This window comes from Eleginops maclovinus, chromosome 6 (assembly GCF_036324505.1).
Source record: "Eleginops maclovinus isolate JMC-PN-2008 ecotype Puerto Natales chromosome 6, JC_Emac_rtc_rv5, whole genome shotgun sequence".
NCBI classification, from domain to species: Eukaryota; Metazoa; Chordata; class Actinopteri; order Perciformes; family Eleginopidae; genus Eleginops; species Eleginops maclovinus.
In genome coordinates this window covers 20,730,610-20,752,848 of record NC_086354.1, presented here as the reverse complement: position 1 = coordinate 20,752,848, position 22,239 = coordinate 20,730,610, and the positions used below count along the sequence as shown (strand labels likewise).

The window sequence follows — 22,239 nt, the reverse complement described above, 5'->3', positions numbered from 1 at the left end:
AAAAAACCAAAACCATAATACATGTATTGTACACATACCAGGAACAAAGTGGAAAAAAACTGGTGGCCTGTTGTCCCCTTGAATCCACACATTTAACAAAGCGACCACATCACATAACGATCCCAGCAGAGAATAGTTCTGGGAGGAAATTGAAGAAACCGACAAGAGCCGCAGATTTCCCCGGACATGAGATCCAGCTTGTCTATTTGTAGCGCCGGACCAGAACAGCCTCTGAAAACTGCACCAAACCTTTTGGATAAAAGCATTGTCTGGACGTCCGCTTGGTAATCGATGTTATCTTTTTCAGTCCCCCCCCCCCCCCCCTGGATCCTTGTTTTATTTTTTTCTTACTGTGTAGAAGCACTATATTTGGCTCTCCAGTGCTCTGCCAATAGTACTTCTGTCACATGGCAGTCACAAAGCACTCAGTAATTATAACCTTGCTAGGTTTCTGCATGATGACTGACTAAAAATACTCCCACATTGTTGCAGTGCTGGGGTAAAAAGCTGGATTTCTGGAAGTTTTTGCATTTGTTTTTGTGTGTGTGAAACAGTCTCTGCTCAGGGGAGTCGAGTGTTTGTGATACTCTGCTGTGTGTATATTTTTAGATGTGTGTGTCTTGTGCAGTTCAATGGGTTTGCTGGTTTTGTTCGCCTTGGTTCCAGGGAAGCACTGATTGGAAAAATTGATTATTGTGTAACTTGTTAAATGTTGATCTTAACCCGACATGATGCTAACGTGTTCGCTGGTACCGATCATGGCTTATTTCTGTTTCATGATAATGCGTTCAGGTTTTCTTAGTTTTATTTTAAACGATGAGAATAAAGAAGAAATTCCAGTGTCAAAAGAGGTTAAGAAGCAGGAGACTTGTATAATGGACCTCCCTTCTAACTTATTAGACACACAAACAAGAAGGAAAACATAAGCGCAACTTCATGACACCATCTTGAATTTTAGGGAATGGCGTGGACATTTTAGTGCTTTTTGTTATAGTTGAACTATTTCATAGAAGATAAAATGTTAATATTTAGCACATTTGAAAATATCTAGTAAGGTCTAAAACAACTCTGAATGAGCTAGTACTGCTGTTCCTTTTATAGTCCGTAGAAACCATGCTAACCTTTTTAGGTGAGGTGAAGCCCAAAGGAAGCTTCCAGCTGATAAAGTCATCATCTTAACTTTTAGACATTGTCTATTCGTTCCTCTTCAGGTCTCGTGAACTCTTGTTCTGTAAAACATCGCCCTACTTGTGGTCATAAAGTTATTTAAAGCTACATGTTTAGATATCAAACTTATTTAGAACAACTGTCCGAAGGTCAATTAGTTACAGACGAGGTGTGGAGGATTGTGGGAGTTTTTTTCCTGCTGGATTAGACCTCTGTTCAGCCTGGAGAGATGACTCGGCATACCTGGTCTGGTTAATAAGTACATACTGTAGTGTGCACTAAAATAATAAATAAGCACTTTAGTCTGTGGTAACGTGGCATGCGTTAGTCATTTTGGAGACATTGTAAAAGCTAATTTAAGAAGTCAATAAAAACAATCATATTGCATTATGGGAATGCATTTTGAAAGTGTGGTGATACAGTAGATACGTCTTCTTGGTGTAACACAGTCTAGTTCTCCTTCAGAAATAGCCTTACTTCTCCTTTTTTAGCCGACTGAGGGGAAGAAATGAAGTCGGTGTGTTGAAAACATTGTCAGAGCACATGAGCGCTGTCTCTGTTATCTAATGCTTCATAATGGAGCATTCATTCCCCGGCTTATTTAATTCTACAGGAGTTTATTAAATGTGCTTCTTTTCGGGGTGAATTGAACTGACAACCATAACACAAAAGTCAGGCCTTAGTGTTCATTTTAAGTCTTTAGTCTTACTTAAATGCCGGTTTATTGATATTTAGTTAAACTCAATTTGTTTTTTTAGGTCAAGATTAAGTTGACTTAAAGTCTGGGGACTTAATCTTATCCTAGTCCAGGAGAATTGTAACTATTTTCAAGTCTTGTTTTTAGTCTCGTTGATACCGGCACAGTCTGTGTTTAATGACGTCCGTGCTGCCTCGTAGTCGTCTTGTCTGAAAAAAGGTTGTTGACGAATGTATGCAGTCATAGATTTCCTTAACGGAGCTAACGCTGATCGCTTTCAGCCGTGTCTTATGACATCCTGAAGCTACAGATGGTTTTGGCGAAAAATGAAGGATAATCCTCTGCTTTATCTTTTACTTAATTTGTATCACTCTCTCCATTGTTTACTGTTATTAAATAGCATTGCTGTCATAAGCGTTATCATGGACTGCTGATGAGTGATGAAGGGTTTAAAATGGAGCTGCAGTTGGTAACTAGTCGTCATTATCAGGTTTATTGTTTTCTCAAAAAACCGATTGATTTTTAATTTATTTTGAACTTGTAATCAATTAATCAACACATGTTTTAAGCTCAATTGATGAACCAGAGAGAGAGAGCAAGAGAGACGTTTATTCCTTCACTGTTAAGGTCCTTAAAGAGAGAGTAACACTTTTACATTTCATGCTGGCAAACATATTTATAGACCAAAGATATTTTTGTTTTGGGCCCCAGATCATCTGGATCGTGGTCTGCTGTTGGTCCTGTAGTAAGACCCTTCAGGAAACAGAGCTAAACCTAGAGGGGAGACCTGCTGAACCTTCACTCTTAGACACTTTATTCATCCCAAGTTGGTAGAATTGTTTTGTCACAGCAGCATTGTGACATCAATCTAAAAGAATAACAAAATGACTTGAAAATAGAATAAAAAACAAACATATAAACAATATTTATATATTCTCAGTAAAAAAAAAAGGGCATATATTCAGAGGAGTATCCAAACACTATAAAATATACAGAATTAAACAATAAAACAAATGGTTTACAGTAGCTTGAAGTGAATAGTAATATATATCCTGTATAGTGCTTTCTCACAGCAGTGCAGTAATGGAGCTTTTTTTAGTCGATAGTAAAAGCACTTCTGTCTTGAAACGGAAGTTGGATCCCAAAATAAGGCATTGTGAAGCACCCTGGTTCAGGTGAAGAACAAGGCCTATACATTTAGTCTTGTAACTGGGTGATGCAGACCGTCCAGGGGCCTGACTGACCCTGTGTCCCTGGCCCCGCTGTCCTGAGCCTCTGCTGCTGCTGCTGCTGCTGCTGCTGCTGCTGCTGCACATGCTCCCTCAGTAGTGAAGAGACGGCAGCAGCAAGCTGTCTAACCTCCACAATAACCGCCTTATGTAATCACTCTGGCTAGAGACAGACCAAAATAGCCCAGACTGAGCAGCCCTGCCCTCTTGTGGCGACCGGCCGCCTCAACACCGGCCTACAGAGAGGCAGGCAGACATGGCGGCCGCCTTATGAAGCTTCCAGTGGATCTCACACGAGCGTATGAATAACTGTTGGAACTGACGCAGCACAACGGGTTTCATGAATGATATGAAATATGTGACGTGTGATCAGATGTGATGCTTGTTGGTAAATAGAAAACACTGTGTTGAAAGAGGCCTGGGGTTTCTCAGTGAGACGAGCTCTGGTTCTCTGTTCATGCTTTAGAAATCATTAAATATGGAGATTTATCTGATTGATTTTCTTTGAATTGTTTGAACTATGATAAACTAACTGATGTTCTTGCAGCCTTATTAAGCATGTGTTGTTTCTTTGTTTGCAGTTTCCTGGACAGAATTGACTCTGTAAGACAGAATGACTACACACCAACAGACCAGGTCAGTCTCATCACTATGCACACTCTATAGTCTGGAAATCGCCTCATAAAGCTTGTCTCAAATTTAACTGAACTCAACACGTCTTCCTTTCCAGGACCTGCTACGCTGCCGAGTGTTAACTTCAGGGATTTTCGAGACGAGGTTCCAAGTAGACAAAGTGAACTTTCAGTAAGTGTTGCTCAGCGTTCACTCGGCTCAGACGGCTGTTCCTTTGGCTGGTATATCCTTTAATAATGGTGTATTATAGCAACTAGGAATATATATTACATACGCATACTAGATGGAAAAAAATGTATGTGCCCCAAAAACACAATTCTTATCTTAACATTAGCAAAAATAATGCCTATTTCCATCTCAAAATCCCAAATCCCCCAGTGCCACAGAAAGCAGCGGGGTCTACCCAAACATGAAGTAGTTTTTCTTTCAAAAAAGCATAAATCTGCTTCCTGTTTTGCCTCACTTTTGTTCCTGTAATCACGGTTAGGATGAACGTTTCCCCCATTGGTTGCAGTTATAAAAGCAGCCAATAGAAGATAAAGTCTTTGTTTTTTAACAGTTTTGGATGATGTCAGATGAGATGACCCATTTCTGCCGCCGCAGACACAACAGACTTATTCTGCAATCTGAATCGAGCCTTTGTTTCAAATGATATCTTCCTGAAAGATTGATATAAAAGCTCTGGCACACAATCCCCCTGCGGGTGTGCCTTTCTCATTATTTAACTTAAATGTTTAATATTACTTGGTTTTTTAGGATATATAGGATAATGGGTATTTGCAAATGATGCTATACTTTCATGTATTTTATAAATGAAATCTTTAACTTGACTTGTCTTCATAAGATCTACAATCCCTTTTTGAGCATCAGACCTGAGATCAGGAGAAGATTTAAATCCCTCTAAACATTTGCTAAAAGTTATGAAAATAGTCCTCAGGCCTGCTCAATACATGAACTCTTTGATTATACAGTGCAGGAACGTGTGTTGTTGAGTCTAACCCAGTGTGTTGTCTCCTCCATAGCATGTTTGATGTTGGAGGCCAGAGAGATGAAAGGAGAAAATGGATCCAGTGCTTTAACGGTGAGACTTTCCCTTCTTCATCATGAACTTAACATCACAGTGTCCTCCAACACATCTCATCCGTGGAGCTCTCCACCTCTTATGGGTTATTCCTACACGCATGATGCCAGAGAGCTGTCCTCATGTAGTTCCTCTCCTCTTCCTCTTCTTCTAGACGTCACTGCTATCATCTTCGTGGTGGCCAGCAGCAGCTACAACATGGTAATAAGGGAAGACAATAACACCAACAGGCTACGGGAAGCCTTGGACCTCTTCCGCAGTATTTGGAACAACAGGTGAGGCGGAAATCTAAGGCTGGATGTAAGGCTGCTTCACTGATCCTCATTGGTTAGAATTAGTCATCTGAATATGCTTGTAGCTGTCAAATCATAATGCATAGCTTTCCAGTTTGATGTTGCTTTTCAACAAGGCTTATGATCATGCTGCTATAAACAGGTCATTAAAAAATCAAAAGGGTTTAGGGGTCGAGGCAACGTCCACATCTCATATAACATCCTGTTGTGTGTTACCAATAAAAGCATAAAACAGTAAATGGACTGTACTTATATGAGCTTTATCAGGTCTTTCCGACCTCTCAATGCTTTAAATACTACCAGTCATTCACCCGTTATCACCTCATTCATACAGAGCAGTGCCACTTGCTCTAGGAGCTAACATTCACACACATTCACACACCGCTGGACATCAGGAGCAACTCAGGCTAAGTGTCTTGTCCAAGGATACATCGACATGTTGACTGCACGGGCTGGGATAGAACCAGCAGAACTTCTGGTTCAAAGACGACCTCCCACTTTCGCCCTCTGTAGAAAAACTCCCCTAAAAACACCCCGCTTCTTTCAGTATCCACACACCTTTATGCTGAAAACCAAACCGAGGTGTTCAAAGGGCCGGTCGTTCCATCCTTTGCATTGAACCAATGGGGTCTAATAGCCATGTTGACTCTGATGCCGTGTGAATACTCATCCTTTGATGTTGTGTTGCAGATGGTTACGCACTATATCGGTCATATTATTCCTGAACAAGCAGGACATGCTGGCTGAGAAAGTATTAGCTGGAAAATCCAAAATTGAAGACTACTTCCCCGAATATGCTCGCTACACCATACCAAATGAAGGTTTGTGCCCTGCTGAAATAAAGACTTTAGAGTTCCTCTTTACATCAGTGTGTGTCTGAATGAGAATCTGTGTTTCTTTTAGCAACTCCTGAACCTGGTGAGGACCCGAGAGTGACGAGAGCCAAGTTCTTCATCCGAGACGAGTTTCTTGTAAGTATTTCGCTGTTTGTGGAGAGGTGTAGTTGATGACTGTCCAGTAGGGGTGGCACGGATCACAAAACTCACGGTTCACGGTGTATCACGGTTTGAGGTCCACGGTTTACGGTTTTGTACGGTTCTTGGTGTTTTTTTACTTTTTTATCGTAGCCCCATAATACACGCCGTTACACCAGTGGAACACTGTAATAGTCACTGAAAAGATTTTACTACCACAGCACAACATTACACAGTGCCTTTAGCAATGCATTACAACTTGGTCCTTGCCATTCTGGTAACAGCCAGTTTATAACAGGAGCCCTGTCTCTGAGAATATTCTTAGGCAGATGCTATTACTAACCATAGTTTAGGATACAGCATTTAAAAGGGTATAAAATTATAGTTATAATGTAATAATAATGCACAAACTTGAATTTCAATTGACTCTAAGCACACTGTTTTAACAATCTCAGAAAGGTAGTATTTTGATAGAGCAAGAGGGAAGACATGGATGATTTCAACATGTTTTACTTTATTACTCAAAATAAGTGTCAGGAATGTTTGCTGTCCTTTGAACAGGCGAACACAATTGCCTATGAGAACATGAGGCCGTAAACATAATATGAGCCCACCATCCAACCAGCCTAACAGAAAACAAAATCAACAACTCTTCTAATCCCTGAGAGTGAGGATGTATTTTTTTCACTTGAAATTAAAGTGCAGTGCTTTGAAACATATGGCTGGATTTGGTATCTAAACTTAAAGTGCCAGTGCCACTGTTATATTAACAAAATTTCGAACAAAATACACACAGACACAATCAGTATAAAAATATTGCAATAGAACCAAACACTGCACTGTTTAAAACAGCCTTCCCCCTTTCACTTAATTCTCATATTCTTCTGCATGAAAATGAGTTTGTCAACATTTTCTGGCAAGAGACGAGACCTACTTGCAGTTACAATGTCCCCTGCTGTGGAAAAAACCCGCTCACTTGGCACAGATGTACCTGGGACAGCCAGGTCACGTTGTGCCAACTTTGCTACATAGGGATACGTGCGTTGGTCTTCCACCATGCGAGGGGATTTTCATCCACAGAGATGCAGCCTGTTTCCTTGTATGAAGTGACTTCTTCACGAATTATATCTTGGAAAGGCTTTGTGCTTCTTGCCTGTGTTGTAAAAAAATCGTAGCTTTTTGGAAAGAAATTCGCTTGTGTGGCTGTCGTATATTGGGCGCGTTTGTAATACGCAGCTTCGTAACTCCCATTGGGGATTAATGTGGTGGGCAGTCACTGTCAGGTAACTTTCCGTGGACCTAGAAGTCCATCCATCCGTCGTCAGAGCTACGTGGCATGCCAAAGACAACTCCGTCACTATTTCCTCCCTTGTCTCGTCATATAACTTAGGTATCACATTGGTGCCAAAGTATCTGCGAGAGGGCATGACGTACCGCGGCTCCCGGAGCATCCTCTATCTCCGGCCTGGGCGGCCCGCCTTCTCCACTCCCACTTGCCATGTTTGTACACGCTGACACACCTCGACCTCTTAGCTTTCGCTTCTTTCGCGCGAATGAAAACCACGTGGTAACATACGGGCATTAGGCTACAATGCAACGTCGAACGTCTGGAGAAAAAAAAACAAAACAAAACCGTGGACTCCGTACGGTGCACAGACGCACCGCACCGTGGCAAGCAAACCGTACGATTCGGTTTTTTCACCAAAACCGTGCCATGCCTACTGTCCAGCCAAGAATAGCTTCATCCTTTCATTCGTCAGTGTTTAAATTCATCTAATAACATGTTGATGTACATGATACTAAATCATTTAAACTGTACATTCAACGTAGGATAAGTTTAATATTCTGTTTATTGGCCTGAATCTAAAGTTGCAGAGGCCAAAACACTACCCTCAGCCTCATCCTTCTTCTGCGTCCTCCGTTCATTGAATCACTTTTGCCTTTTCAGCACCGTGTGCTATTGCAATGGACAGGGTGGGCTGGGGCTAGCTGGTTAGCTCATTTCAGTAGATATCTCTGCAACTCAATACACAGACTTTTCTGACTTAACATAAACACTATAACCTCTGCCAAACATTCTGATGAGAATTTTAGTCATTTTTGTTATCTTTAAACTTCCATTTTTGCCACATCTTACACATTTCCCCTTTTTAATAAACACGTTTGGTTTGATAATGTCTAATACATGGCTGTTATTGTAGGGTACCTTACTTTTTAGTAGGAACATAGGAGTTGAAATGAGGAAATTTCCTTTTCTTTTTTGCCAAAATCTGTTCCTATTTCCTGAGGTAAACACCTGCGAGATCAAGTGTTTGTGTGTGTGTCTACTCAATACCTATCCACAGTTAGTTCATGTGTATATAGTTGCAGCAGATTAGCATCAGCTCAGCTGTTTAGAGATGCTCAGATGCTCCCGAATGACCAGACTGTGGATTAAATGATTTTGTATGGTTTCCACTTCAAGTATGATGTAGTTAAGAGGAAAATGTTCTACAATAAATAGTACTACATAATCTAATGAGAGAATCAGAACATTTGAGTAAGGCTTTTTATAAATCTAAGGAAAATATATGTTTATATTCCAAAGAAGTAATACTTTTAAAATCACAGGAAAACTTCACAGCAGAAATCAAACTTGAGTGATGAAACTGACATGATGGTAAATGACAGATGGATCAAACTCGAAGTTAGAAGGACAGGAAGTGATCTTACTGTAAATACAAAGAATGTGATATTTAAGTAAAAAGGTCATTTGTCAGAAGTTTCTTAAGGACAAAGGCCAGGAAGACTGAAGGACACAGACACCAGTTGTGGGTTAAAAGTGTCTAACAGGCGACCTCAGATGATATTTCCTCCCGTCTCCTTCTCTCCTTCTCAGCGGATCAGCACTGCGAGTGGCGACGGCCGACATTACTGCTACCCCCACTTCACCTGCGCCGTGGACACAGAGAACATCCGGCGGGTGTTCAACGACTGCCGGGACATCATCCAGAGAATGCACCTGCGGCAGTACGAACTCTTGTGATGGGAGACGCCTCCGTCAGCCTTCTGTGTTTCTCTCCACCATTCTGCATCCTTGACGAACCCTTCCTCCTCCTCTCCTCCTCCTCCTCCTCCTCCTCCTCCTCCTCCTTTACTCCTCACCCCTCCTCCCTGAAAGAAACCCTCTGACCACCCCCTCCTGTCGAGGACTATGAAGTACTACTGAAGTGTGTCAAATCCTCTTCCTCTTCTTAACTTCTTAGCTTTTTGTACGTTTTTTTTTTTCTCTCTGAGACCGATTCCTCCCCGTTTCACCGATGTGAAAGGAAGGTTGGGGAACAAAGTTGTTGCGTGCCGTTTCTTTCCTTCCTTTTCTTTTAATCCTTTTTGAATGCCTTGATTTTTGTCATTCCACTAAGCCTTGGGCTACCTCCTTTTTTTTTCGCCCCTTTGTGTCCTGTTTTTTTTTGTGGCTTTGTCATTGGACCTGGACTGGTGGGTGTGGATACATGAAAACACACCTACAGGACCTCAGTGTAGAGGCAGTGTGTGTGTGTTCAAGTGTGTGTGAAGGAGGAATGCCATGTGAGCGAGCGCATGTGTTTATGTTTGTGTCACCTGCCGGGTAAAGCTGGCATCACCACCATGACCTTTGCCCGCCCCCCCCCCCCCCCCCTTTCTGTTTTTACAATTTTATTTGGTTTGCCCCGTCACCCCCTCTGCCCTGCGTCTCCTCGGGACGACGCCCCCCCGGAGAGGGATGGGGGAGGGGAACCGAGTGGATGAAGAGATAAATGCACTTTGCATCAGGTTCCTTAATATTTTTTTTTGTTGTTGTTGTTGTTGTTGTTTTTTCTCCAGAGGAAGCATACACACAATGTAGCATCACAATATTTATTACCCTGTCACGATGTTAGCTTGCCGAGCTGCAGGGCGCACCGAGCGGCCGAGAGACGTGTGGAGCGAAAAAGTGTGAGGGGGGGGGGCAGGAAACACGAAGAAGGATTTAAATGAAGGAAAAGGGACTGAGCTCTCTGCACCTTAGCCCTGCTGCCTCCACGGACTCGGACCTGCCTCCTTTTTCCACACAAACCATCCTTTTAGCTTAGAGATACTGATGGGAGGGGAGGGTGGGAGGGGTGGAGGGACGGGAGAGAAAAATGTATTGTTCTCTTTTTTTTTTTCTTTTTTTGTTAACTTGTACACTGTGCAAGGTCGAATTATCCTGTACAGACTGTAAAATGTAATATTATTTTGTACAACTTAATTGAAAGAAAAACAAATCTACTTGTAGATCTTTGTGCCTTGATTATGGCTGTACCTGTAAATGAGCTCAGATGTAAGTATGTTTTCGACTGCGCTGTACAGCTTGATGTCAATCTCTATCAGCAGCGGAAGACTGCGGGTAGGGGACTTTCTCTGTAGAGTTTAGTTTTTTCTGGTTTATAAAAAAAAAGGAAATGCTGTTTAGTAAAAAATAAAAAATAGGGAAAAAATCCTAAAAACCTGTATACATTATGCAAATTAACCACTTACCTGCAGTGAAGACCAGATGTTGCAGCGCCATGCCTTTTTTTTCTTTCGTTCTTTTGTTGGTTTTATTTTTCCTCCTTTTTTTAATTTTAATTTTATTTTGAATTTCACAGCTTTAAACAAACATTGGAAATCCATTGAAAGTGTCCAAATTGCAACCTGGTGTTGTTTTAATAGGAACCAACGTTTTTTCGATATGAAGTGTGTCTGAGATCTGTACTGATGTGCGTGCCTGTGCGCATGTGTACATAAAACAAACATAGACTCACAGACGCATTGTGTGTGTGCGTGAGCGTGCGAGGGCGAGTGTGCGTTGTGTGTAAAATTTTATAAATGTATGTACATGTAAATTTATAGGTCTATATAAATATATATGTACAATTATACATGTTTAATTATGTGTGTGCCTAGGTGTACATACCTATGTATGTATACGGTAAATATGTATACATACACACATAGGAAAGCATGTTTAGAATGGAGATGAATAAATGAGAGCGTGCAATATTAGTAATTCTTTGGTCCTTTGGAGCCATACCCAATGGCACAGGCACTATGAATGTGTGAGCAGCACCCAACAAGACAAGCTCTTCTCCTTGTACAAACAGCATCAGCCTTTTCTTCTGCTACAGTACACGTCTATCCCCAAAAGAGAGTGAACTGACTGGAGGTGCAAAAACCTTGTTTGGCCTGGGAGGATGATTAAATGACATTTTTATTTTCTTTAAATAAAGAGGCACATTAGAGGACTTTGCTTTATTTCCATCTTGGTGTCCAGTTGTGTCCAGATTTGTTGCCGTTGTTTTTGTGAAAGCTGCAGAAGAGTTGTTCTTATTCCCTGAGAGGACGACAATGCCATGAAATGTGATATTATTGTTTAGCATTTAAATATTTTAAACCCAACTTTAGTTCTAAATATATTTACAGAATTCTCATTTTAACCATTTAAATGACAATTTACAGAAGGCCATTTTTGGTATGAAAAGAAAACATACAAACAATAATTTTCTGTGTAATTAATGCAAGGGGATTTATATTTTATCACAGAGGGTAAAAATATGTCGATAATAAGGAACAGTTTTGATTTTAAACATTTCTATTTCAGTGTTAAAAGGAAAATGCTTTCTTTCTACATTAGAGGACAAAAAATATAATCATTTTAAGATATTTAAATTTTAGGCAACATCTTCCAGAATCATCACCAACAAGTCTTCATTCATTTCCAGAACTTTAACGTTTTTATTGTAGTTCTTCAAATGAAAAAGTGCACAAATATTAACCTTCTCCTGTAAACGAGTGTTTATTTTCACTACACCATTTATCATGAACTTATTATAGGAGCTATCCAGCACCCGAGCTAAAGTGTAAGATAGAAACATTAACAAAGCTGAAATGATTGGTTCATTTAAACTAAGAATGTCCCTGTTGAGGCACGAGGGTTATTATGCGGTGTTGCAGGTTACAGTAGAGATGAGGGGGGCTGGGCACCACAGAGGGAGTGTTATGGTGTAAATACAGGTGGTTTTCACAGCTGACATTTTGACTCATATGAGGAAAAGTACAGGTGCTACTGACAACATTAGAGATGGCTCACCTGTATTCAAGTGTCCCTGATCGCAATGACAGGGAATCAATGTGCAAAACGAACAGAACCCTAAACCTGAAGCAGCTGAAAGGAATTCAACTCATTCATTTTATTATTTACGCTCTTGCTTTTTCTAGTGGCTGCTGTGAAAAAGGCCCGTTGATATATTGCAGTTTGTCGTGAAATACGAGACATTTTTTCATCAACAATTACATAGAATAAGTCAATCTTAAATCTTAGGCTCCCACCAACAATGCTGATTCAATTTAAGTTGAAAACATCCTATTAAATGATCTCATACAAGTTGAAAAGCCAAACATTAAGAAGTGCAAGTTATAATGAGTTTATCTGGAATGTGGTTATTCGGAAAAAGGATTTAGTCATAATTTAATTGTTTTAGGTCTTAGCTTCTATTTCAGCTTAATCACTTAAACATAACCAAAATGTAACATATTGTATATTATTTTGGGCTCTGAGAAATGTTGACATACATTTTATATATTTTTCAGCTGATTTGAGAAACAACGATCAATAGATTAACTGAAAAATGTTGCATCCAATTTCTTCATAATTCCAGGAAAATTGATGCAAAAATCGTATACAAAAACATATAGTGCTGCTCTTTGATTTGCTAAATTACCACGAATGACCTAAAACACAACGATATTTCCCAGTATGCGTCACAATGTGTCCTACTTTTGAAATGTACAAGTTCACAGGAAACATTTCCATATGATCCATCTCTAATACAAACACAGAGAGACAAATGGAAGCAGGAATCATGTCTCAATGTCAGGGACATTTGCCCAATGCTTTGTACTTTAATCTTTTTCACATGATTAGGGTTACAAATACAGGTTTGTGTTTCAATCACATCCATTTTCTTGTGCCAGATTTCCACATTTCAAAACAGTGTAGAACATCCCATAGTGCTTGAATCTCTTCCATAAAGTGACATGGCTTCAGGTGATTGATGAGAACTCTAAAAACGGACCTTAAGATGTCCATTCATTATTTACAGTTTCGACACATTTGGATAAAACTCTCACAAACATTTGGCACAGAAAGTCAGCAATAAATATTTTCAGATATGCTTCATAGTAAAAACAACGAGGAACCTGGACGGGGTTTCATCAGACGAGAGGGGAGGAGGTGAGATGCTCGGTGTGCTTACATTAAAGAGACAGAAACTGACTTTACCACCTGATTTCAGACAGTGAGTATTTACATATGTACTTTCCAGTCATTTTGTTCTTACTTTGTGGCACAATTGTACTTCTTTATACTCACAGTTTAACTGCAAAGTCAATATTTTTACTCTTTTGTGCTTAAAAACTTCTTTTTGCAAAAGCTCCTCCCGTTTGGCACTCCCAATGAATATAAAACTAACAGTAGTGATGATTTTTAACAACAATTTGGCACAAAATCCTCTACTTTCTCATAAATATCACAAGTGATAAACTTTAAGTCTTTTTAAGACATTAAAAACATGTATGAGTGTCCTTCACAGTGCCGTAAAACATTTGGACAAACAAGAGTTTTGCAAAGGAACTTCACATTTAAGTCCAGTGCACTTTCCTGGTGCAACCTGGGAAATGTAGTTCACAGAGACTTGTGCTTCCCCAGCAGGCAGAGGCTGAGGCACTGCAGCAGGCCTTTCATCCACAGACAGTGAGCGAGGACCAGCAGCAGCAGGCAGCCGCCGGCCGAGCAGTACACCCCGATCACCGTGCTCTCCTCCGGCAGGAAACACTTGGACATGGCGTAGCTGCCGGGGGACACTGATGCCTGAGAGGGGGAGACAAAGAGATAATATAAGTTAGAGGTGATAAGCAGTTAGTATTGCTGCTTAAAGGGGTCTTGGCCACCAGGGGGCGTCCCAAAAACACTCTTATTTGGTTCCTTTTTACACATTTTCATATGCAAAGAAAATGCAAAGAAGAACATTGAATGGAAGTGGCCAGAAGCTAAAAACTATAGGATAGATCAGATAAACTCAGAGTCATGAAATGAGGGAAGGAATTTTTCAGGAGAATTTTTATTTTGCTCACCAGGATGAAGCTGGGGTTGTTCCTGTTCCTCCAGCTGAAGGACGGCACGCTGATTTCAGGGTACTTGTTGTCATGGAGAACCTCACATCCGCTGTGTGTGTGTCCACTGAAGATGAGGCGAGGCTTGAACCACTGCAGCAGCTGAGGACAGAAAACACAGCTGCTCATCATCCGAAAAACTCTACGCGGGAACATTTCTGATAGAAGCATTTATTTTTATCGGACAAAACAGCTTTAGAGGAGATGTGTGTGGCTGCAGATCCTCACCCTCTGTGACGCCTCTTTAGACAACACGTCGTATTTCTCTCTGAACAGCAGGTGGCGCTCTTCAGGTGGAGCTGCGTCCTGCCCTGTGCAGCTGGCATCGCTCACTCTGTACAGAGGGTAGTGCTGCAGGACAGAGGACAGGGTTATGATCACCTTCCTATTTATTCTAATAAACTTTATATATGAAGTACCATACAGTATATGCAGGTGGATCTACAGTTAAGGACAGTAAAGGATTAAAAGATGAAATAATAAAATAAATGAAGAACAAATTTAGAAAGAAATATAACAGAATGAAACTGTAAATACTACAAGATAAAGCTGAGCAATCAAATTAATACCAACAATAATAATAATAACTTAATATTAAGACAGAAAAATATCGATACAGTATGCTAAGAAAAAAAGAATGCATCATTTATAGAAATACAACTAAAAAAGGCATAAAAATAACACTAAAAGTAATAAGGATAGAAAAGAGTGGAGACATTCATTAAAAATATAAATATTGAAACTTTAAAAAAGTGTAATTATGTTATGCAAGGGTGATACCCCATAGTTAGAGAGAAAATTAAGTGGGCTATTTTATTCCAAATAGAGCGTCTTCTGCCCTCGGCTAAACTGAATGCTTTAGTTTATGAAGCGAGCTAAACATAAATGGCTTCAGTAATCACTCGTGAGTCACTCGTGGAATTCTTCTGAGCTTTACTGGCAAAACCATTTCTTAATTTGTAAAACTGTGACAATAGAAAAAGAATAAAGAGCATAGTTTCAGTATAATTTAAACATACATTTCACATTCAACAGTATTGCCATGTGTAAAATAAACAAATCTCCGGTTTTATTAGCAACTAATAACATATCAAATAGCGATCAAAATGCTATACGCTAACACGTAGCTTTTACGGATTAAATAACATTCCGACCATAACAACACAAAACGAAAGTATCAATACGCATCCATAATAGGGCGTCTTTGTACTGAATTGACAGATTATGCCTTTCTTAAGTGCAACAGGTGAGGAAAACGGCAGACAACACAGGAACGACATGTGCGGAGAACTCGGCTGTACTCTAGCTTTCAATACAAACTCACTTCCTGCTCCCGCGAAACGCCACTAGATGGCGGTAATTCTCGCAAATCAATAGACTTCTCTTAAAGGCACATTACAATAAATCTCACATGCGAAATATACAAACAAAACAAAACTGAAGGACGGAATAGAGCGGGACAACAGCAAACATATGGACAAATTGCTACTTGCAAAAAAAGAAATCAGAGAAGCTGTTGAAAAAATGTCCAAATCTGAAAAAGCCTTTGTACTAAATAAGTAAAATAATAAACGATTCAATCAACAGAAAATGAGTTGTCAACAATCAGATTTGAACGCGATGCTTCAGCTTTCACTGAACTTAATCTGCCAGTAGATAGAGCTGCGGGAACCAGAAGGGATTTGATTTACAGCTACAAGAAACAGATGGATCCAAACTGAGAAACAGGAACACATATTCACTCAATAACTGAAGGCACACAATAAATCAACTGCTCACATGTCTTTGCTCAGTTGAGTAAATGTTTAACGGATTGGTTTGGAAATGTTTGAATTTGACTTAACACAATATGTGTGTGTGTGTGTGTGTGTGTGTGTGTGTGTGTGTGTGTGTGTGTGTGTGTGTGTGTGTGTGTGTGTGTGTGTGTGTGTGTGTGTGTGTGTGTGTGTGTGTATACATTAAAACATCTGCTGGTCGCTGCGATCGCCCCTCTTGTTTATTCTGGCTATAAGGAAGGCTCTCAACAATGTACAGAATGACAGAATCCACAGGCCTTAAAGAAAACATAAAGCTCCAGCGGTGTGAATCTATGACGATTTGCAAGGAAACAGCCTGGGAATAAAGGGACATTTGGCCACAGAAGTCAATGAATGTGTAAAATAGTGATGGAGTCACTTCAAGGAGGGACAGTCCAGTGACCAGGGAAGCTGTTAATCTACAGAGTTGGTGTCCGTAATCCTTTAATTAATTAAGCACCCATTATTTCCTCTGTCAGAGCTTCTGAGGGGCATTGTGTGCTGTACGGGTTCAGAAACAAATGCAGTATGTGCAGTGGTCAAAGTACATTTCCTCGTACTTTACTTGAGTATTTCGATTGTGTGATACTTTTTACTTTTACTGTACTACATCTCACAGGGAAATATTGTATAAAGTATCTAACTAAAACATCAAAAATTAGAAAGAAAGGAATGATATTCTGTAAGGAGAAAGGATCCATACTGCAGAGTGAGTACTTTTACTTTGATTTAAAGTACATTTTGCTGATCATATTTCAGTTTTATACTTAAGTAACATTTATTTTCACAAATTCTACTTGTAATGGAGCATTTTTAAGATAGGTAGATACCTAATCCATCCAAAATTGGGGCGAAATGATGATATTTCTTGAGTAAAGGACTTGGTAATATGCTACTCAACTACCTAGTGGTGTCAACAGTATCTCACCTTGGTTCAATGTTGAATAACAACATTAAAATGGATTAATCGTAATTGCTGATGACAGAAAATAATAATATTCTATACAGTGTGAAAGGATTTGAACTTGTAAAGGAGTATTTTGGGGCGATGGTGTTCCTATTTTTACTTGAGTACAGGATCTCAGTACATGCAGAGGGGAGCTGCAGATTACCTGTAACATGATGGGGGGGGTGGGCGGGTACATATGCGATCCCTCACAGCTGCCCGAGTTCTGCAGAACAGACGACATAAAGAATTCATCGTTTGTCTTTTACACAAACCACCATGCGTCTTCAAACATCGTTCTTATTTCACATCTCTCTGTTCTTTCTATTTTAAGATCTGTGCAGTTTGCAGGAAGACACAAAAGCATTTAGCCGCCGCTTGAAGTTGTAAAAACACTCTTTAAAAGAACTCAACACCTGATACAGGTACAGCTTAGCTTAACTGTGTTTCTCTCACGAGTGTGTTGGAGGGGCTGACAGCGTGACAGGGTGTGAAACATGTTTTCCTCACCTGAAGAGAACAGTTGAGGTCTCTGGAGAGTTTGATCAGCTCCTTCTCCACCGACTGGCAGATGGGACACCCGTCGCCGTGCAATGCCACGCTGTTCACCAGCACGAAGCTGAACAGAGGGAGGGGAAAAAAACTCAGTCACTCTGGCACAAAGTCCAAAAGAGCTGCAGAGATAAATCACATTATGCAGTTTTTATTCTGACTGCTTTCATGGGCTGGTTTGGATGTTTTTAAGTGGGGTTATATGGGGTAGGCTACTTATCCAGAGTCAGTGTTTTACATACAGGAGATTAGGGTTAGCTCCCTCTCAGTTTGGAGGAACAGGCAGGAGTACTAGCATAAATCAGAATCAGAACTGGGTTTATTACCAAGTAGGTTTACACATATGAGGAATTTGCTGTGGTATAAATGGTGCATACAAACATAGAAAGAGGAATATGTTTAATATGTACAGTAAGAAATACTGAATTGAATATGCTTTGTACTGCTGTGGACAGGGGCAGCAGGGGAAATGCTTTCTGGGCACATAAACAAATCAATATCAGTTTTACTTCACATATTTTCATCGCTTTATCTTTCCAACAAACAGCCCTTTCCGAGCGGAAACTGAAGTCTTTATATCCATGTACGTTTCAAAGACACCAGACTACTTTGACAAAATCAACTATTTTACTTTGCAGATCATGGGAGATGCTTGTTTACTGCTGCCTCGATCAGTTAGTGTTGTTGTGTTACTTTGGTGTTTTAAAGGGTTAGATTAGATTCAACAGAGTCCCACAAAAACACACTAAAGAATCTATGCTAGAAAGTCCGGCAACTTCTTTGTTTGACAAAGTAAAATGACAGTTTTTCCTCAATGGAGTCTGGTGGATGGGTAAGGGTTTCAGTTCCCTGTCTGTTAAGGCTGGCTGACGTGATGTAAGGCAGAGAAGATATGATGAATATAGTTTACATTTAAGCAGATTATTTTTAGATGGGCCTTTTTTTAGGAGGATTAAATACATTTTGCTGCTGCCCACGTTCACAGTATTCAAAGCCCTAAATCTGTTTCTCCAAATATAATATAATTCTTGAAAGTAGTTTATTTGCATTGGAGCTTAATTAGATGCTCTTTTTTTAAAACTTGTTTTCAGTTTCAAGGACACACTTGAAGAACTTTCAGGGCTCCATAATGTGCTTGCTTCAGCAGCACAGTGTGGGAACAGGGATGCAATTTGTCATTTGGTACCTGTAAGCAGAACACTTCACTGCCAGTTTTCTTGTATTAAATCACTTTTCTACATCAGACTGAGCAAATGGATTAAATCTGTGACCTTCAAGCCGTCTGAGTTAAATTCCTGCAGGGTCCTCGTGTGAATTGCATCCTCTCGTCACTCACTTGACTCCATTTTTGGTGACGATCCTGGTGGAGGAAGCGTTGAAGACCTTTTCGAAGCGCTGCAGCTTGAACCAGTCCATCCTGCAGGGAGACACAACGCGCTCGTCACAACAACAAACAAACGGGCAACCTGCTGCTCAGTCTGTCAGGTCTGCGTGTTACATTAGAGCTCTTCCAGCGCACAAATCTGATCAGTGCACATAAGAACCCATTCATGTCTGCATTTTCTGAATCACAGGCATGCACTGAACTGGAGGATGATTCTGGGCATCCTTTGGTATTTGTTTTGTTTATTTGCCTCGAAGAACAAAGATCCTGACACAAAATAGTACTACATTCAGGGGGTGAGAACAACAAACACAACACCTCTGAAATATTATGACATCCAATACAGGCTCTAAAATAAGCACAATGTTGAATAAGATCTCTGCAAGCAATGCATTATAACGTCAGGTGATGCTTTCAGGGCCTTTTTTCATACAGATTTGTTTATGCAAAAAAACTGGCGCCCGTTTTTTTTTTACATATGCGCCGTATCTCAGGAACAAACTTTATTAAACCAAATTGGAAACCAGCTGACTTTTTAATAAATCTCTTATGTATTTTACTGCAGCTATAATTGATAGTCTTGCATTGTATTCTATATTACCTTGAGTCACTTTGTATTCACTTGTCTTTGAACTTCTGTTTTTGGTTTGTTGAGAATATAAAAAACATAAGGACATCCCAAAAACGAAACACCTCAGTGACCTTAGAGGTATCTATGAACCTCCTCATTGACTCAGCAGCAAATAATCCCTTGTAGGTTATGGACCGTTGTTTTGTCCTCATTGTTTGCTGAGTCTGCGCTGTAATAGGAGGAGGGATTTATTGACATTTTTCTGGCAGCTATTTATGATCTTATCTCAATAGAAATAAAATCATCACACTGAGGTGTTTTAGAGCTCTGACAAGTGACTAATAGCACAATCGAAGTCTTTTATTCTGTGACACACTCCTTGAACTTTGCTCAATGTTATCTGAATCCACCTGAACCTGATCAGCCGGTTTAATAGACTAAAGGTTGAGCAATAAAAAGAACGTCACTCACTCATAATGGAAGCCGATGTCGTGGTTCCCAACCAGCACAACCAGTTCTGTGTCAGTGGAGTGTCTAAACATCCTGTGAAAGCGCCGCACGTCGTCGTCCCAGTGCTGCGGAGAGACAACAACAACACAAACACGCAGCTGAAGCAGGATTCGGGACAGCCTTTAATAAGACAACAGTCCTATGGGATGCTCATGAGAGTTAATGGGATCTCTGAGGGTCGCCCAGCAGCCCCCATGGGTGGCTTAGCTTTGATTTAGATCTAATGTTGAACCTGCAGGGGCTGAAGGCGCACACAGGAGGCCTTTAATTGCATCAGAGCTACGAGATGTTTTCATACTGATGTTCCTCTAAATGACTCCTGAGGCTGGTTTTAATTAGAGCTGACTGACAGATGATTAATTGACAATACTTGAAATAATAATTGATTCGACTTTGAAGTCAATTATCAGGCAAAATGGTGAATTACGTTATAAAATATGCAAATTTGTCTTACTTTTTGTATCATTTTTAAAGGGGCCCTATTATGACTATTTTAATTTCTCATATTTGTACCAAAATGGAGGATTTCCCACTTTTTCTGTGGACAATTTCTGAGACAAAAGGCAATTTGACGCAGTTTCTTAAAGGTCTGGAAACTTTTTATCACTATTTTATGAAGTGTGGACTAATAATTAATCATCCCTGACAGATTAATAAACAATGAAGATGCTGTGTAGGTGCAGCCCTTTTTCAAACAAAACAAGCAACTCCGGGATGAAATCTTGAATCAGTACAGACATTTTTCTTCTGACGTGTAAACAAATCAGCCAAGAAATTAATTGACACATTGATTCCTGATGAAAACAGTTGGCAGCAGACCCACTTTCAGTATTTCCCCTTCTGCAAATTCAAAAGCTTTGTGTGCTTCCTCTTGCAAAAACATCCAGAATACAAATTACACAAGAGCTGTCAACCAAGAGTGAAAATGACTGAGGAAGCTGACAGGGGAACACAGTAGATTAGTGCAGATGTTACAGTCTGAACGCTTGTTTTCTGTTATAATGAAGCTTTCCTCCGTGCTTCATCCTTCTTCTGTCTGAGTTGACAGATCCCCATTTGACAGTCCAGCACTGGATGAGTGAGAATTCCCAAAGGAGGTTTTTTCAATCACAAAGCCTGATGCATGTGGGGATGAGAAGCTGCTGTTGTTAATGTTGTGTTTAAAATCCTGCAGGCCTGGATGTTACAAAATGATGATGATCGGCCTCTGCTCTTCTTCAACCACCACCACCATCATCATCATCATCATCATCATCATCATCATCATCATCATCATAGTCAGCACAGTGGGTTTTCAGACAAAGCACAGAGAGAAAAAGCTTACCTTTTGCGAGCTCCACTTGCCTTCGTCGAAAATATCCCCAAGAATAAACACTATTTCGGGCTTGAGGAGCCACAAAGCGGTCTGGAAAGCCCTCTCCATCTGCCATTCCCTGTGCGTGTTTGGAGACAACAAGTAAGCGTTATGGCTTGTTATTGTTTACACTCCTGCAGACCCCTGAGCACAGACGGATGGATAAAGGAAGAGTGATGGATTGAATGAAAAAAAAACCCTGACAATCCCTACCTCCTCAGCTTGTCAAACCAGTGTCCCCCCACAGCTCCCAGGAGGTGGGTGTCTGACAGGACCATAGCGCGGACTGATGTGGAGTCCAGCGGCCGGCCGTCGATGCCCTCTCCACCGCCTCGAGCATGGCTGATCTTCGGCCAGGCACACTTGAGGATGGTGGGAAAGTAGATGAGATATTCGCAGTAGAACAAAGCACCGATCAGGAGAATCAGCACCAGCAACGACACCCATCTGGCGCTAAACCTCGGCATTTCTGCGTTATTCGGAGGCTCGGATGCCCTGACTTTGCGCACTGGCGGCGGTGATGGAGCGGTCCATGAGGCATCTTCTCTTCCAGACCCGAAGACTGCTCAGGTCTCCAGCCGTGTGATGCTCATCGTGGCAAGCCGCTCTGAGGCTGCGCCGGATAACAACAAAGAAATATATAAAATAAAATAATATATCCGTGTGGAGAGCTGGTGATTAAAAAAATAAAAGATAGAAAGTAAAAAAAATAAAATCCTCTGCTCGTGGAGAGAGCCGCGAGGAGCTGTCAGTCTGCCGCTGTTTCCAAACCAAAGGTCTACTCTCCGCTCTCCAAGTCAAGTTGGAAATCAGACTTCCGGTGATAGGATTTTCAAAATAAAACGGGTTATAGTTTAGAATA

The 22,239-nt window shown here is 40.5% G+C and overlaps 2 protein-coding genes across 4 annotated transcripts in view; one reads left to right on the top strand and one right to left on the bottom strand.

The window, feature by feature from the left end:
- gnal (guanine nucleotide binding protein (G protein), alpha activating activity polypeptide, olfactory type) overlaps window positions 1-11,354 on the top strand; it is a 44,301-nt gene extending 32,947 nt beyond the window's left edge. For both annotated transcript variants that reach the window (XM_063885525.1, XM_063885526.1), the window contains exons 6-12: window positions 3,675-3,729; window positions 3,824-3,897; window positions 4,749-4,807; window positions 4,962-5,082; window positions 5,791-5,921; window positions 6,004-6,071; window positions 8,953-11,354. In XM_063885525.1, the coding sequence (XP_063741595.1) occupies window positions 3,675-3,729; window positions 3,824-3,897; window positions 4,749-4,807; window positions 4,962-5,082; window positions 5,791-5,921; window positions 6,004-6,071; window positions 8,953-9,099 (655 nt within the window). In that variant the 3' untranslated portion in view covers window positions 9,100-11,354. The remainder of the gene's footprint in view (window positions 1-3,674; window positions 3,730-3,823; window positions 3,898-4,748; window positions 4,808-4,961; window positions 5,083-5,790; window positions 5,922-6,003; window positions 6,072-8,952) is intronic.
- Window positions 11,355-12,960: 1,606 nt separating this feature from the next.
- On the bottom strand, window positions 12,961-22,191 carry mppe1 (metallophosphoesterase 1). 2 transcript variants are annotated; one of them, XM_063886807.1, is made up of 9 exons: window positions 21,591-22,189; window positions 21,348-21,456; window positions 19,985-20,088; window positions 18,895-18,975; window positions 17,517-17,625; window positions 17,173-17,232; window positions 14,493-14,615; window positions 14,226-14,366; window positions 12,961-13,962 (listed from the first exon to the last, which is right to left on the bottom strand). In XM_063886807.1, the coding sequence occupies exons 1-9, from the start codon at window positions 21,842-21,844 to the stop codon at window positions 13,777-13,779; spliced, it is 1,167 nt and encodes a 388-aa protein (XP_063742877.1). In that variant the 5' UTR covers window positions 21,845-22,189; the 3' UTR covers window positions 12,961-13,776. The 2 variants fall into 2 exon arrangements, with proteins under 2 accessions (XP_063742877.1, XP_063742878.1); XM_063886808.1 differs by lacking the exon at window positions 17,173-17,232 and having other exon boundaries at window positions 21,591-22,191.
- Window positions 22,192-22,239: the final 48 nt, after the last annotated feature.

Excerpts from the sequence above, each read along its gene's own strand:
- mppe1 (XM_063886807.1), bottom strand. The coding sequence starts at position 21,844 with ATGCCGAGGTTTAGCGCCAGATGGGTGTCGTTGCTGGTGCTGATTCTC. Across the intron at positions 17,233-17,516 it reads ACCTCAACTGTTCTCTTCAG|AACTCGGGCAGCTGTGAGGG; the intron begins GTGAGGAAAACA and ends TCTGTTCTGCAG. Across the intron at positions 14,616-17,172 it reads CCCCCCCCATCATGTTACAG|CACTACCCTCTGTACAGAGT; the intron begins GTAATCTGCAGC and ends TCTGTCCTGCAG.